General features: G+C 33.4%; 1 protein-coding gene across 1 annotated transcript in view; it reads right to left on the bottom strand.

Moving 5' to 3' along the window:
• Nucleotides 1–14960, bottom strand: part of AXDND1 (axonemal dynein light chain domain containing 1) — a 71661-nt gene that overhangs the window by 29973 nt on the left and 26728 nt on the right. The window contains exons 12-18 of the mRNA XM_064478046.1: nt 11963–12083; nt 9874–9975; nt 8849–9012; nt 6499–6574; nt 4380–4614; nt 3190–3391; nt 2338–2431 (exon numbers count right to left, since the gene is read on the bottom strand). Coding sequence (XP_064334116.1) covers nt 2338–2431; nt 3190–3391; nt 4380–4614; nt 6499–6574; nt 8849–9012; nt 9874–9975; nt 11963–12083 — 994 coding nt within the window. The remainder of the gene's footprint in view (nt 1–2337; nt 2432–3189; nt 3392–4379; nt 4615–6498; nt 6575–8848; nt 9013–9873; nt 9976–11962; nt 12084–14960) is intronic.

Below are 14960 nucleotides of genomic sequence, written 5' to 3'. Positions count from 1 at the left end.
AGGATTTTTTCTTTCAATGAAGTTAAACTGGGACATTAAATTTTACAAAGTTTCTTTGAGTAAACAACAATTCTTAAGAGAAATTTTAGGATGAATTGTTCTTCTTTTAGAAAGAGACGTGTTCCAAATTTACTAATCTTTTCAGGGATAACAAGTGGCAACTTAGTCATCTCCTAGCTGAGTTTTCTTTTTAATCACAATTAATTTGTCTCTTCAAAATATAATTGATATTTAACAATAAGTAAAAGAAATTTACATTATGGAGAGGTCATTTTGAAAATGGACAGTTGCAGAGATTTCCATCTTGGTATGATTTTGTTCCTGAAAATGATACATAGCTCACTTTTAAAAATTTTCGAATTTATATACCTGAGTATCTGGAAATAAGTTTCTAATTGTTTCAAAATCTTACAAATGTGTTTCAATTGGTTGGGAATCTTTCATTAGAATAAAGAAATGCTGCATTGTCGAATATTTATAAGAACAATTGACTGACACTATGGCAGATGGAAAATTTCATCAATCAGTTAAAAAATCTTTACATAACTGATGGAATTGAAAAAATGAGTATTATTATTTAATAAACACAGATAATAATGAACTTCTTCAATTTGGATTCATGTCTCTTTGTGAGCTATTCTTTCAGCATGATAGTCCTTAAAAACAAGTACTGAAGCAAACTGAACTTAGCAGACCTTCAAATGGCTTTATCACTAAGTATTAACCCGTGATTATAAAAAAATCATAAAGCCTGTTCAATCACATCAGTTTTTTAACCATTATTAAAAATTATTTTAAAATATTGTTCATTTCATCCCTTTTGACTATTTGTGTATATTTTATAATGTACAAAACAGGCCAATAGAGTAATTCTTGTATGTAAATTAGAAATAGTAAGTTAGAAATGACCTGCTCAAAGATTTTTTGCTAACAGAGGTACATGAAAAAAAAATTTGAAGATCACTGTTTTAGACTGTCAAGCAGCACAGATTAGATGGAGTAAATGCATGAAGGAAAAAACAAAACAAAAGCTGGAAGTAAGAAAATAGATCAGAAAGGAAAATTAATGGTGTGTGAAAAGAAGACAAACTTCTCCATTTTTAAATACTTAGGCCAGTTAATATGGATATATACTATATATATACTATATATACACACATATATATATACTCCTTGAGGAATTTATAATCTTTCAAGTTTTCTATACAGTTTAATTATATTATAAACCTACCATATTAAAATAGAGAAGTATATAAAATATAAAAATAAGAAGTATATAAAGGCACTTTCTAAATAATACATTATAAAAACTGAATTCCATAATATAAAAAATTGAAAATATGATTCCCCAGAGATAATCTCCAATGGTAAACTGAATATTTTACCAAAGAAGGGGTTAATGTAGCAACACGATAAAACACTAACAATGCTGAAATGTTCTTCATTATTTCATTCAACAAATATTTACTGAGTCCCACTATGTGATAGGCACACTGCTACCCTTTGTCTTCTTAATTCTGGTTGTCTTCTAAGTCAAAGAAATTTCTCCCAAGCCTGGGAATCTTCTGGATCCATAATTCCAGTCTTACCATATTTGCTTCTCAACTCTTGGTATCTCTATCTTTATAACATGCTCACAGATTGTGATATAATGTTTCATAAGTAGTATTCCCAAATAACGTGATGATATCTGCCTTTCAAATGCCTAATTTAAGTAATATTAAAATTAATTAAATTCATTTTTATCAATTTTGTAAGATCAAATATTTGCATATTAAGTTCTACTTACAATAAGAGATTCCTGTGTAAATTTAGATTATAATTAAGGCCAGGAGGTGGCAATAAATGTAATAAACTAAGACATCCTTTGGAAATTATGATTTCATGTTGTGCTGGTTAAGAAGTCCACAGGTTCAGTTCTTCAGAATTGCTGAACAATTCCCTATTTGTTCTAATAACTATTGACCAATAGTATTGTGGCATCTTGTCTTTCTTCCTAGAAACATGTTTCTGTCACCCCTTCAGCCAGTGAGGGGCACCAACATAAATTTTTTAAATGATTAATGCTATTAAGGGAAAAAAATTTCAGTACACTGAGTAAAGAGTAAAGATAATAATTAGAACTCAAAAACTTGTGATCATCTCTGAAACTTCATTCCTGAGGCAGGAACATACTGCATTTACAAATCCACTGAAAATCATCTGAGTAATTATATAGGTTCCTATTTTGTCCTCCCAACCTTCTGCTTCAATTAGATAGGCTTGACATGATTTTTCCTTGAAGAAAACTCCTAACCAAGGTGAAAAATAACCTCAAAAATTCCTACAAGTACATACTTGGCACTGAAGTTCCATGTTACCATCGTTAATCTCATTGCCTATCTTCAAAAGCCATTGTTGAATCATGTTAAATATGTGTGCTTGGAGTACCCTGAAGGAAAAAGCAAGTAAAATAAAGATAAGTAACTCACTTAAGAGTATAGACATAATTATCAGATAAAAGAAAGGGTCTTATTTGGCTGGGTCTAGTAAACTTCGGTGTTGACAATGTTTGAGAACTCAGAGAAAAGTGAATCAAAGCCTTGCATTACCTGGTGCAATGGCTTACTCACTGACAGCCTTCCTAACCCCTGGTAGGTACCCCAGAGGTGTAATGCACTTTGGACAAAGTAGATCTTACTTTCAGTGTTAGTTCTCTACTGTAAAGACTCACACTCACATCCTTTACATTCAGTTCTAGACCAGTGAGGCCACAAACTGAGAATGAATTTTAGAATTCTCTCAAGAGAACAACATGACAGTGTCAGGGTAAGAGTTGACCCATTTCCCACTGGAGCTAGGGAAAAACTACTAAAGAAAAAAAAAATGAAAGCCTCTGGAAATGGTTCTAAGGACAAACAGCAACTGAAGACACATCTACTCAAGACAATTTATGAAGATTCACTAAGAAAGGCAAGAGTCTATGGTATCTGAATCAAAACTACTCCCACTCTGGACTGCTGTGGTTAAGAACACAGGACTCCCTCACCCTCCAGCTCCCAGTCAGATGGCTTTCTTCCTGGGAAAAACAAGATGTCAAGATTTCTCATCTGACCCCAAATATACATTGCTGAGGCTAGGGACTCAGAAAATGCAGCTGAGAAGCTGGGATTCCCTTCTTCTACCCAGCACAGGGCTATGGGAACTTACGAGCCGGAATCCATATCTATGTTCTGTGGAACAGTACCAATAATGCTTAACAATGCATCCAACTGAGATTTCATTTCATTCATTTTTTCATTAAGTCCCTCCCATTCTTCAAGAAGCATTTCAGGAAACTCCAGGAGGCTTTCCAACTTGAAAGAGCAGAATTCAAGAGAAGTAATCAAACTTAGAAGAATTTTAGAGATACCTAGAAAAGTGAGAAAAGCATTAACTTTCAGAAGAATTTGTAAGTCTATAATTTATTTCAACAATAAATTATGAAATACTAATGGGCAGAAGCGTATCTTTTTTTCATTTTCTTATTATCCTACAGCTTGCCTAGCAGAGAATCTTGCAAAGAGTATTTCCTAAACAAACACTAGGTAATCAGTGCTTTTCTGACTAATAGACAATTTCTCTGATGAGTTTTTACTCTAAGGGTCTTCTCTTCTCAGCTGAGACTGAAATGTACTAAACCCAGAAACTATGAACTCCAGTTTTCAGTAAAAGACATTAACTCACAGGGTCAGCCTGTTAAGAAGACAGTGATGAAAAAACCAGCTTCTTCATGACCACAGGATAGTTAATAACAGAAACAAAAATATAGTTCTTGAGTCATTTTTTAGGTCATTGTTCAGGTTTACATGAAGTTTATAGTTTTGGTCTGAACAAGGATCAAGTCTGGATCTAATCTTTGACTGATTCACTGTGAGATCATGGCAAAATACCCTCTCTACACCTTTGTCTCATCTCATTTGCAAATGACATGAAAATGCTCCCATCTCAGAGATATATAAAGAGAAATAATTTAAAAGCAAATGTTTTGTTGTCCTTGATGAAAATATTTTCATTGTCTTTATTAGAAAACTTTGATCTTCTAGGAGTATTCAAAATGATTTATTAATTTCACTCTCATTCATGATTTTGACTTCATTTATTTTAAACCATTTACAACCTGGTTGCACATGTCTGTGAATATACTAAAAATTATCAAATTGTATACTAACTAGGTGCATTGTATCATACATGAATTATATCTCAATAAAGTGATGCTCAATGCTTTATTTTGCTTGATTTTTAAAACTATATGTATTACTTTGATTTTAAATATTAATTGTACTGAAAATAACAATTACTATTAAAATACTTTATAATGTCAAGCAATCTAATTATCATTATCATGGTTTTTTTCTTACCATTATCCCCATTTATTCTTATTTCAAATTCTTTGTAGAGTCTTCCTATGCTTTTCACAATTTCTTCCATGTGCTTCTGCTCTGGTGGTATCTTTCCCTCCACACTTTTATGGCGACTAAATATCGCTAGCCCAATATCTGCCCAGTTTTCCTGTAAACATTTAATAATCTTGAGAGAATCGTATTTTGACACTAAAAGATCCCCAGAAAACTTGTCTTTGTCTTCATTCAACATCTAGAGGGTGAAAGGAGGGATGAGGAGATTAGCACATTAGTCACTAATGGTTTCATCAAAGTCAACCTAAGTGACTTCCAATTATTTTGGAATTACATATCCTATTATTATTTGTCATACCATTTCTTCATATGACATACATTTATTTTCAAAATTAAAGTAAATTTAAAGTAATTTTGATACACTAGAAGATAACCCATAGTTTACCAGGATGAAAATAATTATATTAAATCCTATATAGGTAAAAAAATTAGTGGCAGGCAATTAGGTCTCAGAAAGCTGAGCACGTTTAATTACTATTTGCTTTGGTGAGGATATAATATTTCTGTTTACATAATCTCCACTAAACTGGGAGAGTTCCTAGAATGTACAGGTTTTTGTCTGTTTAACCCCAGGTCCAAGTGCCATACATGACATATCAATAAATATTTGTGGAAAAAATAAAGCGCAATTTAAATACAGCTTGCCATTATTTGTGACTCAGATAATGCAAACAAATCACCCATACTGATCAGTAATCAGTGTGGAGAAGCAATGCAGCAGAGCAATTAAAAGTAAGAATTTTAGAGTTAGAGAGACATGGTCTCAAATTCTGAGTCAGCTACTTACCATTTACAGATAACTAAGGCAAGTTACTTAACATTTCTAACCTTCAATTTCTGCATCTGTGGGACGGGAATTATAAAACCCGCATCATGTGGATGCCATGAAGAGTAAGCAAGATAATGTGTGGAAAGCACCTTCAGCCTGACAGAGTAAGTGCTTAATCAATGAGAATTATTATAATTCCTACCAAAAAAAAAGAAGCATGATTTTTTTCAATTTTATCTATGCAATATCAAAATTTCCAGATAAACAGTAAAAAAAAAAAAGTCACTAGGACAACAAAGATCTTCAATTCTGAGAATATTCTGCTTAAGTCATTTCAAAAGAAAAGAAAATGGTTTCCTTGGGTCTGGATGAGATTTCATTAGGTTATGAGTTTGATGTTGGAAGATTTCAATATATTACATTTTCCCCTTTGTCAAACTACTATAACGTGATAGCAATGTGATTAATGAAACCTATTTTCAAAGCTTGAACCCTTTAAAAAAGATATTATTAATAAACAAAATGGAATATATACATACAATGGAATATTATTTGGCCTTAAAAAGGAAGGAAATTCTGACATAATGCTGCAATAAGGATGAAACTTATAGACATTATGTTGATGGGAATGTCAGTCACAAAGGATTAATTCTATATGATTCCATTTATATGAGGTGCCCAGAATACTCAAATTTATAAAGACAGAAAGTAGAATGGTGGTGGCCAGGTGCTCGGGGAGTGGAGGGAGGAGGAAATGGAGAGTTACTGTTTAATGCATAGACTCTCAGTTCTCGAAGATGAAAAAGCTCTGGACATGGTTGGTGGTGATGGTTGCACAACAGTATGAATGTACTTAGTGCCACTGAACTGTATACTTAAAATGATTCAAGTGGTAAATTTTATGTGATGTATATTTTACCACAATTTGCAAAAAATATGTTATTAATCTTTAAAGCCCAATTTGTCCTTCAGACAAAAGCCAGGCACATGGGAGGCACAGATATTACTTATGTCTGACAATTAGATGAGAGAACCAGACCTATCCTGACTGCCACCCAAGTATCTTTTCCTAATTTTTCTCTGGCAGCCTAACCTTATTTGACCCAAAAAATCTAAACTAGAACTAAAAACAGAATAGTTAGGTGTATTTTTTAAAGCCACTGTAGCCTTGATGTTTTCCTTGTCTTTCATAAAGGCATTTTTAAAGGATGAAATGTGACTCTGTTGTAGGTGAGGAGTGGCAAGTTTACAAACAGCATTTTGATTACCAAGCTGTTTATTAGGAGGTCTTACCTTCTGCCACTCCTTGAAGTCTGGAACAACTGATTTGAATATATTTTCTTTGTCAGGAGATAAAATATCTTTTCCACTGAAAGAAGGAAAAAGAGCAAGAGCAGGGTCTCAGAACAAGATCATGAATCCACACATATATAACAATTAATAGTCTGTTTCTCCTGAATGATTTTCAAGAATGCCCTCCAGGTTCAGCCTCTCCCTCATAGGCATTCATCCCTAAATTTACAAATTAAAAATAAATTCAGACCCTAATCAAAGTAAGCAAGTCAGAGGGTCAGAGGTCACAGCAGTATTAAAAGGGTGGTCTCTGGGTCCTCGGCATCCAAAATTAGATCATAAGGATAATTTCTGCTCAACACAGCTGCCAAAACAATGTATAAATAGAAAGGAAGCTTAATGAACACTCAAGGCGCAACACCTGGGTCAGCAGCCCCAACTCCTAGTAAGAAAGTTTCCTTTAATGTCTCTTGAAGCACCACAAGGAGAAAGCTCTTGATAAAGACGTTCCTGAGGAGAAAGGGAGAAGAGAACCACTGCCACGCATCTTTCCCTCCCCACGAAGAGTCAACACACAGTACAAGTGGGCGATGGCGGCGGCAACTGCTTGGATGTGTACCAGCTTCAGCTTCCAGAACTTCCAAATCTCCTAACTGGTAAACCTCTTAGAGGATATGAAAAACTGAAACCATTGTTCTCAATTTGAAATGTAAATGGTACCTAAATGTGTTTCCTCAACAGATAGAGCATCTTAAAAAAAAGAAAAACAAACAAACAAAAAAACTTTAGAAATTATTAAGTCCAGCCTGCATTCAAAGTACAGATTCCCAGTAACCTTGGCTGTGATTTAGTCCACTTTACTTTACAGGCAGCTTCTTCCATTGTCAGATTCCTCTAATTGTTACAAAGTACGATATCCAGTCAAAATCAACCTCCTTAAAACTGCCGGCCATTGATTCCATTTCTCTGCACAGGCACTATGCTACAGAATTTGCAGATGGATTTATATATTCAAGTTGACCAATATTAATGATGTAAGTTGACTTGATTTTAAAGAGACAAAAGAAAAGAAAAAGTGTTGGACTTAAATGGAGGCAGCAGCAGTTCAGTAGAGATATCAAGATGAAGAAACAAAAGCAAAAATAAAGAAATGGAACCTAATTAAACCTAAAAGCTTTTGCACAGCAAATGAAACCATCAACGAGATGAAGAAACAACCTTCTGAATGGGAGAAAATAAATGTGACTGATGATAGGTTAATATCCAAAATATATTAACAGTTCATACAACTCAACAACAAAAAAACAAGCAACCCAATTAAAAATGGGCAGAAGAACTGAACAGACTTTTATCCAGAGAGGAAGTGCAGATGGCCAACAGGTACATGAAAAGGTGCTCAACATTGTTAATCATTAGGGAAATGTAAATCAAAACCACGATAAGATGTCACCTCACACTGATCAGAATGGCTATCATCAAAACAAACACAAATAATAAATGCCAGAAAGAGTGTGGAAAAAAGGGAACCCTCTTAGACTGTTGGTGGGAATGTAAATTGTTGCAGCCACTGTGGAAGAGTATGGTGGTTTTTCAAAAGACTAAAAATAGAACTACTATATGATTCAGCAATTCCACTCCTGGGTATACATATCCAAAAGACCCCAAAAAACACTAATTCAAAAAGACATATGCATCCCAATGTTCATACTAGCATTATTTACAATTGCCAAGATATGGAAGCAAACCAAGTGTCCACCAACAGATTAATGAATAAAGAAGATGTAGCATGGAATACTATTCAGCCATAAAAAAGAAAGAAATTTTGCCATTTGCAGCAACATGGATGGACCTGGAGGGCATTATGCTAAGTGAAATAAGACAGAGAAAGACAAATACTGTATGGTATCACTTATATGTGGAATCTAAAAAATACAACAAACTAGTGAATAAAACAAAAAAGAAGCAGATTCACAGATACAGAGAACAAATTAGTGGTTACCAGAGGGGAGAGAGGTAATACAGGGGTGGGGAAAAAAGGGGTTATTATGGGATTATATAAAATCATGTGTGTGAAACTTCTGAAAATTGTAAAGCACTATGGAATTTAAAGAATCTTTCATTCAATTAAAAAAAGAAAAAAAGGTGATCAGAGATGATTAGCATTAGAAAACACAAGATGATTTAAGCTCTTAGCAGGACTGTGCTCTTGTTAGGGCAGCTGGTTACCACACCAAGATCACTATTAGAGTAATTATAAGGTAAAAGAAAGAGAAAAAGAGAGAGGAAGAATTGGACGGGGTTATCAAAATCACATAGTATAATCAGAAAAACAAGATTCCTGGAGACCTACCTATTATTTCTGAAGAACTGCTGCCATTTGACAAGGCCCTTCTTAACATTTTGTAATTTCTCCCTTGTGGACTCTTCACTTTGTTCCACTTCCTGTTTAAGTTTATTCACTAAGTTTCTCCATTTCTGCGTCAACTTCTGTAACAGTGCAAGATCTTCAGTGTCCTAGATAAAATGCATGGAATTAAGCCACTTACTCATTTAGTCATGTAACAAATACTTATTAGCATATACTACGCCATTATTAATATTGTAATACTAGAGACATCCATAAAAAATGAATTCAAAAATTGAAAAGATACTCCTATTTTAAAATATCAATGACACAATTACATAGTCCCTTTGGTGGTGAATTTTCCATTGTACAAAAAGTATTAGGAACAAGATTTTTTTCCTGTACAACATGAGCCCAATTTCCCCCTAGGACATGCATGGCAGGCAATGCAGTACACTGGAAAGAACAGAAATTTCAAAGCCAAACAGAACCAAATGTAAATTTTAGCCATTGACTGGCTATGTGTAACTTTGAGGGATGTTACTTGAGATTAATGTTTCTTATCTATAAAATAAAGATGCTAATATATATCTCATAGGATTGTTATAAGAATTAAATTAAATGACCTGTGTAAATGGTTTGGCTCTAGAAACACATTAAATGATACTTCCCTCCTTTTCAACCTAGTGTGCTCACTAAATTTTCCCATAAAATTGCACAGAACGCATCGATAATGCAACTATTTCAATGAACACACTTACATTTTTTTTAGTTGAAGCACTAGAAGTCTATAAATAACATTTGCTGCATTAGATAAATTGCTTAAATTACTTTAATTAGGATAGAAGACAAATATAAAGAGGTAAGAGTCTTTATTCACCTTTCCTTAGATTTTTCATTCTGCCCATAATAAAGCATAAATATAAAACTGTATTTAAAATTTAATCTATAAATTTACAAAGGCTTCTTAGAGTCTCAAGCCTCAACAGCTGGAGTCTCTCCTCCCACGACTTAAATGAACTGAGCTTTACCTTAGTTGACAGCAGTATGATGAAATGCTTAGTATATTTATTCCAGCCTTTTTCACTGAGGTAAAGTCTTTTAGCCAATAAGATTTTATTTCTTTCAATTACCTATTTTTAAAAAGTATTAAAATTAGGAACCTAAAATATTAACAAATATTTTTGTACACTGTAATTAATTAAACTCAAACCAATTTCACATAACAATTTTACATTGAATCATTACTTCAATCACAATTTCTTATTTAAATCATGAACTAATTTGAATCACAAATTCAATTTTCTAAAACTACTAAACTGGAACCAAACTGAATATAGCATACAGCAGAGGTTCTCAAACAATTTGATCTCAAAAGCCCTTTAGACGCTTCAAAATTATTGAGGACTCCAAAGAGCTTTTGTTTATGTGGATTATATCTATTGTTATTTATTGCACTGGAAATTAAAACTGAAATTATTTAAAATATATACATTTGTTAATTCACTTAAACATTAATAAACTCTATATGTTAACATAGTTCTTACAAAAAAGCTATTTTCTAAAACTAAAAAAACAGTGAAAAGAGCACATTGTTTCACATTTTTACAAATCTCTTTAGTGTTTGCTTTAACAGAATGAGCTAGATTCTCTTATTTGCTTCTGAATTCAATCTGTTGCCATATCCCATACCATGTAGCTTCAAGAAAAATCCACTGTACACTCATACAAGAATGGAGTGAAAAAGGCAGATAACAGCTTAGTATTACAATGAAACTAGTTTTGACCTCATAAAGGGTCTTATGGACCTCCAAGGGGGTCCAGGGACCATAGTTTGAGAATCACTGATACACTGAAACAATTATATAGTCATTCAATGAATGACAGTTCAAGACACTGTACATATAGCTATAAACAAAAGAGACAAAGTCCTTGTTTTCAGGGGGCTGACATCCTAGCTGTCATTTCCTGTTAGGGATGATCTAACACAAAGCCCCATCAATTCAAGCTACTCTTCTACAGAAATCTCTTACAGTGGTCAGTTAGTTCTCTACTGTTTACTTCTAGAGTGAGAGAACTCATTTGCTTCTTTTTTCCTTCTACTGAACATGTTAGCTCCCAGATTTTTCTTTTTTTTTTTTTTAAACTGAGGTATAGTTGATACATAATACTATATAAGTTTTAGGTGTATGACACAGTAATTCGTAATTTTTAAAGGTTATGTTACATTTATAGTTATTATAAAATATTGGCTATATTCTCTGTGCTGTACAATATATCTTTGTAGCTTATTTGTTTTATACACAATAGTTTGTAGTTTTTAATCCCCTACCTCTACCTTGCCCCCTCAGCCCCTTTCCCACTCCCGTGATTAACCACTCATTTGTCCTCTGCAACTGTGAGTCTGTTTTCCAGGTTTGTTTCTTATATTACATTTATTGTCATGATTGTTTTTTCTGGACATGTCAATGTCCCTTTTAAAATTGTGCATCAGGATAGAACATTTGTGTCCAAGATGAGGTCTGACCATGGCAGAGGAAAATGGGACAAAAACTTGAATCTGTTGAGGATGCATAATTTACTATATTAAGTCTCAAACATGAAATTAGCCAAACAACCAGCAAACAGTTTAGAAAAATAGAATATTGTAGGATTTTGCTACTTTCTTAAAGCATCATTATAATGCTCCACAGGCTGCCATATTTCAATTCAGGTGTCATCTTGGGTATCAAGCTAATAGAACCAAAGTGAGTTATCCAGTGATCTTAATTCAGTTATATTATGTAAAAAATAAGAATAACTCTTCCTAGTTTATTAGTAGTATAATTAAAGTTGAAAGTTTTAACATGTTCACAAACAACAGAAAAAGAAGTCTTGCTCATACTTCATAGGTTCCGGTGAAAAAAAGAGCCTTTAATTGGGCAACAGCCAAGTACCCAATAGAGAAGAAACAAAAGAAAAAAATGTAACTTTTCCTTTTCAAGGCCCATAATAGAATAGCTACACGATTCATCAATTAAATATATCTCTTCATTTTTAAAGTTTTGCCTAGATCATTCAAAATTGTTAAATGAATCTTTACTTAGCCAAAAAAGAAGTTATGATTTCAGATGAACCAACCTTTAGGGACAATTCGTATGTGGCTGAACTCCAGATAGCTCTCTCTGTCATTAACTGTTTAATATCACTCTCCATCCTCCCTCTTTGTAATGTATATAAGTCGTGATATTCTTCTACAATTCTGAAAGAAAAATTAAGAAGCAGCTATATAACTATATTTTAAAAAATAACTTTGTTCTAAAACAAGCAATTCGTTCCTTTAAAACTCATCATAAGGGAATTATGGTATAATTGCTGGATATAGTAATAACACTAATATACAGTGAAATAGAAGAAAAAAATCCCCATTTCATTTATAAATCTTACAAAGGTCTTAAAGTAAAAAGTTTGATATATGGTTCCTTGCTCCCTCACTTTTCATCATATTCTTCTTTATTCACTGGAATTTTCTCACCATGGTATTCTAATGGTATAACCACACTATATCTAATGAAATTTCAGAATACAAGTAGCAGTAATATAGCTGTTTTTAGCTTTTTTTCTCATAGAATTTAGGATTCTTTATTAAGAAGGTACCAAGGCACAAAGCACAATAACTGTTAAGCACTATATTTTAAACTATATATAATTAGTATAAGACTTAAAGAAACTCTTTATCAATCAACCAAAAGCTTAAATATAATTATCTTTTTCTTAACTCTTATTTCTTCACATTTACCAGAACATATCTTTTCCTTCTAACTTACACTAAAGCTTCTCTTAGAATTAAAAGCCCTTCTGAGATTAAATACAAACACAGAAGTTGTAAAGTGACTAGTAGCCTTTCACAAACCTTCTGAAGCACTTCCTCCTAAGGAATATTAACTTTGCTGAAAGAATTAAAGGCCAGTGACATAAAATTCCCCGAATTTTGGTGAAAGCCATAAACCACCAGCATCAGTTCCTTAAGCCTCCCTCTATTTGGAGGCTTCCATTTGTTCAAACTAACGGAGAAAAAACTAATCACCTTAGGTGTCACAACAGATCAATATATATATATATTCAATAAGCTATAACTTTAAGAATTGTACACTTTACTACCTGAAAGTTAGACCTCAATTTTAAAAAAGGGAATTAATGATCCTTATTTATAACAGCAAAAGAGAAAAATGCAGAAACAATCTTAATATCCAACAACAAGGGACTGGCCAAATATACACTATAGCTCTATGATGAAAATACTCTGCAACTAATGTTCTTAATACTCTGGAAATTAGGAAAATGTTTTGTGTACAATATAAAATAGTAACACCCAAATTATGATAGTGTATATTTAGTCTGATATCATTTTTATAAAAAGTACATAGAAAAAAGAAAAATATGTTAAAATATTAAGAGCAGTTAACCCTAAGAGAAATAATTATGGATGCTCTTTATTTTCTTATTTATGTGTTTTCATACTTTCTAAATTTTCAACAAAATAATGTTATTATCAGAAAAAAAGTGTCACCTACAATTTCTAATCACAAAAAAACCATCCCACTTCAGAACCACCAATGTTTAAAGATAACGAGATTTTTTTTCTCTTTTTTCTTCCCCTTCTATCTGGTTTTAGAAGATGTTTTGTTCTTACAATGGACATTAGCACAAAAAAAGTTCTAGTTCTTTTTTTTTTTAAATTCATTCAACAAATATCTGTTTAGTGCCTACTTTATGGCCGGGAGTGTTCAAAACTAAACAAAACAAAAAACCTTTGCCCTTAAGAAGTTTATCCAGAAGACCTACATAAAACATAATATATTAAGTACTGATAGTGCTATGGATAAAGATAAGTCAGAGAAAGAGGACTGAGTGTGAAGTGTATTACAATTGTAAATAAGGGGATCAAGAAAAACTTTACTGAGAAGACTTTTGAGCAAAGGTCTGAAGGAAGGAGAGAGGAAGCTATCCTCCTCCAGGTCCTGAACTTGGAGTCTTCCTGGTGTGTTCAAGGAACAGCACAAAGGCAAGCAGATCTAGAATAAACTAGGAGAAGTCAGAGAAATTCTGGTAGGACGAGTCTCGCAAACCATTTTTTAAAATGGCCTTCTACTAAATAAATAAACCTAATTCCCTCCCTCTCCAAAATAAAAGAATTTTTAAAATGACCTTTTACTGTAAGATGGGGAGGTACTGAAGAATTCTGAACAGAGAAATGATATTATTTAAGTGCTATGAGATCACACTGGCTGGTGCGTGGAGAACAGACCAGTGTAGTGTAAAGGTAGAAGAAAAAAGGCCACTCAGAGGTTATTGTAATATGCCAAGCAAGACATGAAGATGGAAGAAGTTAAAGGAGTGAAGATTCTGCATATATAATGAAAGGAGAGCTGATAGAATTTGCTGATGGAGAGATGGGAAATGTGAGAGAAGGAAGGAGATCAAGGATAATGCCAAGATTTTTGGCTGGAAAACTGGAAGGATGGAGTTGCCATTAACTGAAATGGGAAAAGCATGCGGGGAGAGTAATTTGGGGGCAAGAACAGAAATTCAGTTTCGGAATGTTAGGCATCTAAGCAAAAATGTTAAGGCTGTTGAATATGTGTCTGGGATTCAGGGAGAAGATTGAAGCTGGCGATACAAATCTGTGAGTTGAGAGTACATAGATGATGGCATTAACAGCCAGGAAACTGAATGTATTCACTTAGGAAGTGAGTATAGAAAGAGGAAAGATCCAAGGAATGAGTGAGCCAACATTTAGAAAAAATGAGATGTAAGGAACCCGTAAGGGATATCAGTAAGAAGGAGCCGATGGGAAAGTAGACGGAAAACTAGGAGAGTATAATATACTGAAAGATACTGTTTTAAGTAAAAACAACTGGTCAATTATAGCAAACACTGCTAGGGAGTCAAGTTAAATGAGAACTGGATTTAGCAGTATGAAAGTCACCGGTGACTTTGACAAGTGACGTTCAGGGGAGTCGGAGGGGTGAAAGCCTGACTGGAGTGGGTTCAAGTGGAAACGGGAGGACAGGAAGTAAGATAATCAGTGTGACAACTTTTTGAAGAAGTCTGTTGTGAGGGGAGCAGAGAAATAGGG

The sequence above is a fragment of the Camelus dromedarius genome, chromosome 23 (genome assembly GCF_036321535.1).
Source record: "Camelus dromedarius isolate mCamDro1 chromosome 23, mCamDro1.pat, whole genome shotgun sequence".
Lineage (NCBI taxonomy): Eukaryota > Metazoa > Chordata > Mammalia > Artiodactyla > Camelidae > Camelus > Camelus dromedarius.
Note: the sequence above shows the minus strand (reverse complement) of the source record. Positions and strands in the feature narration are given on the sequence as shown.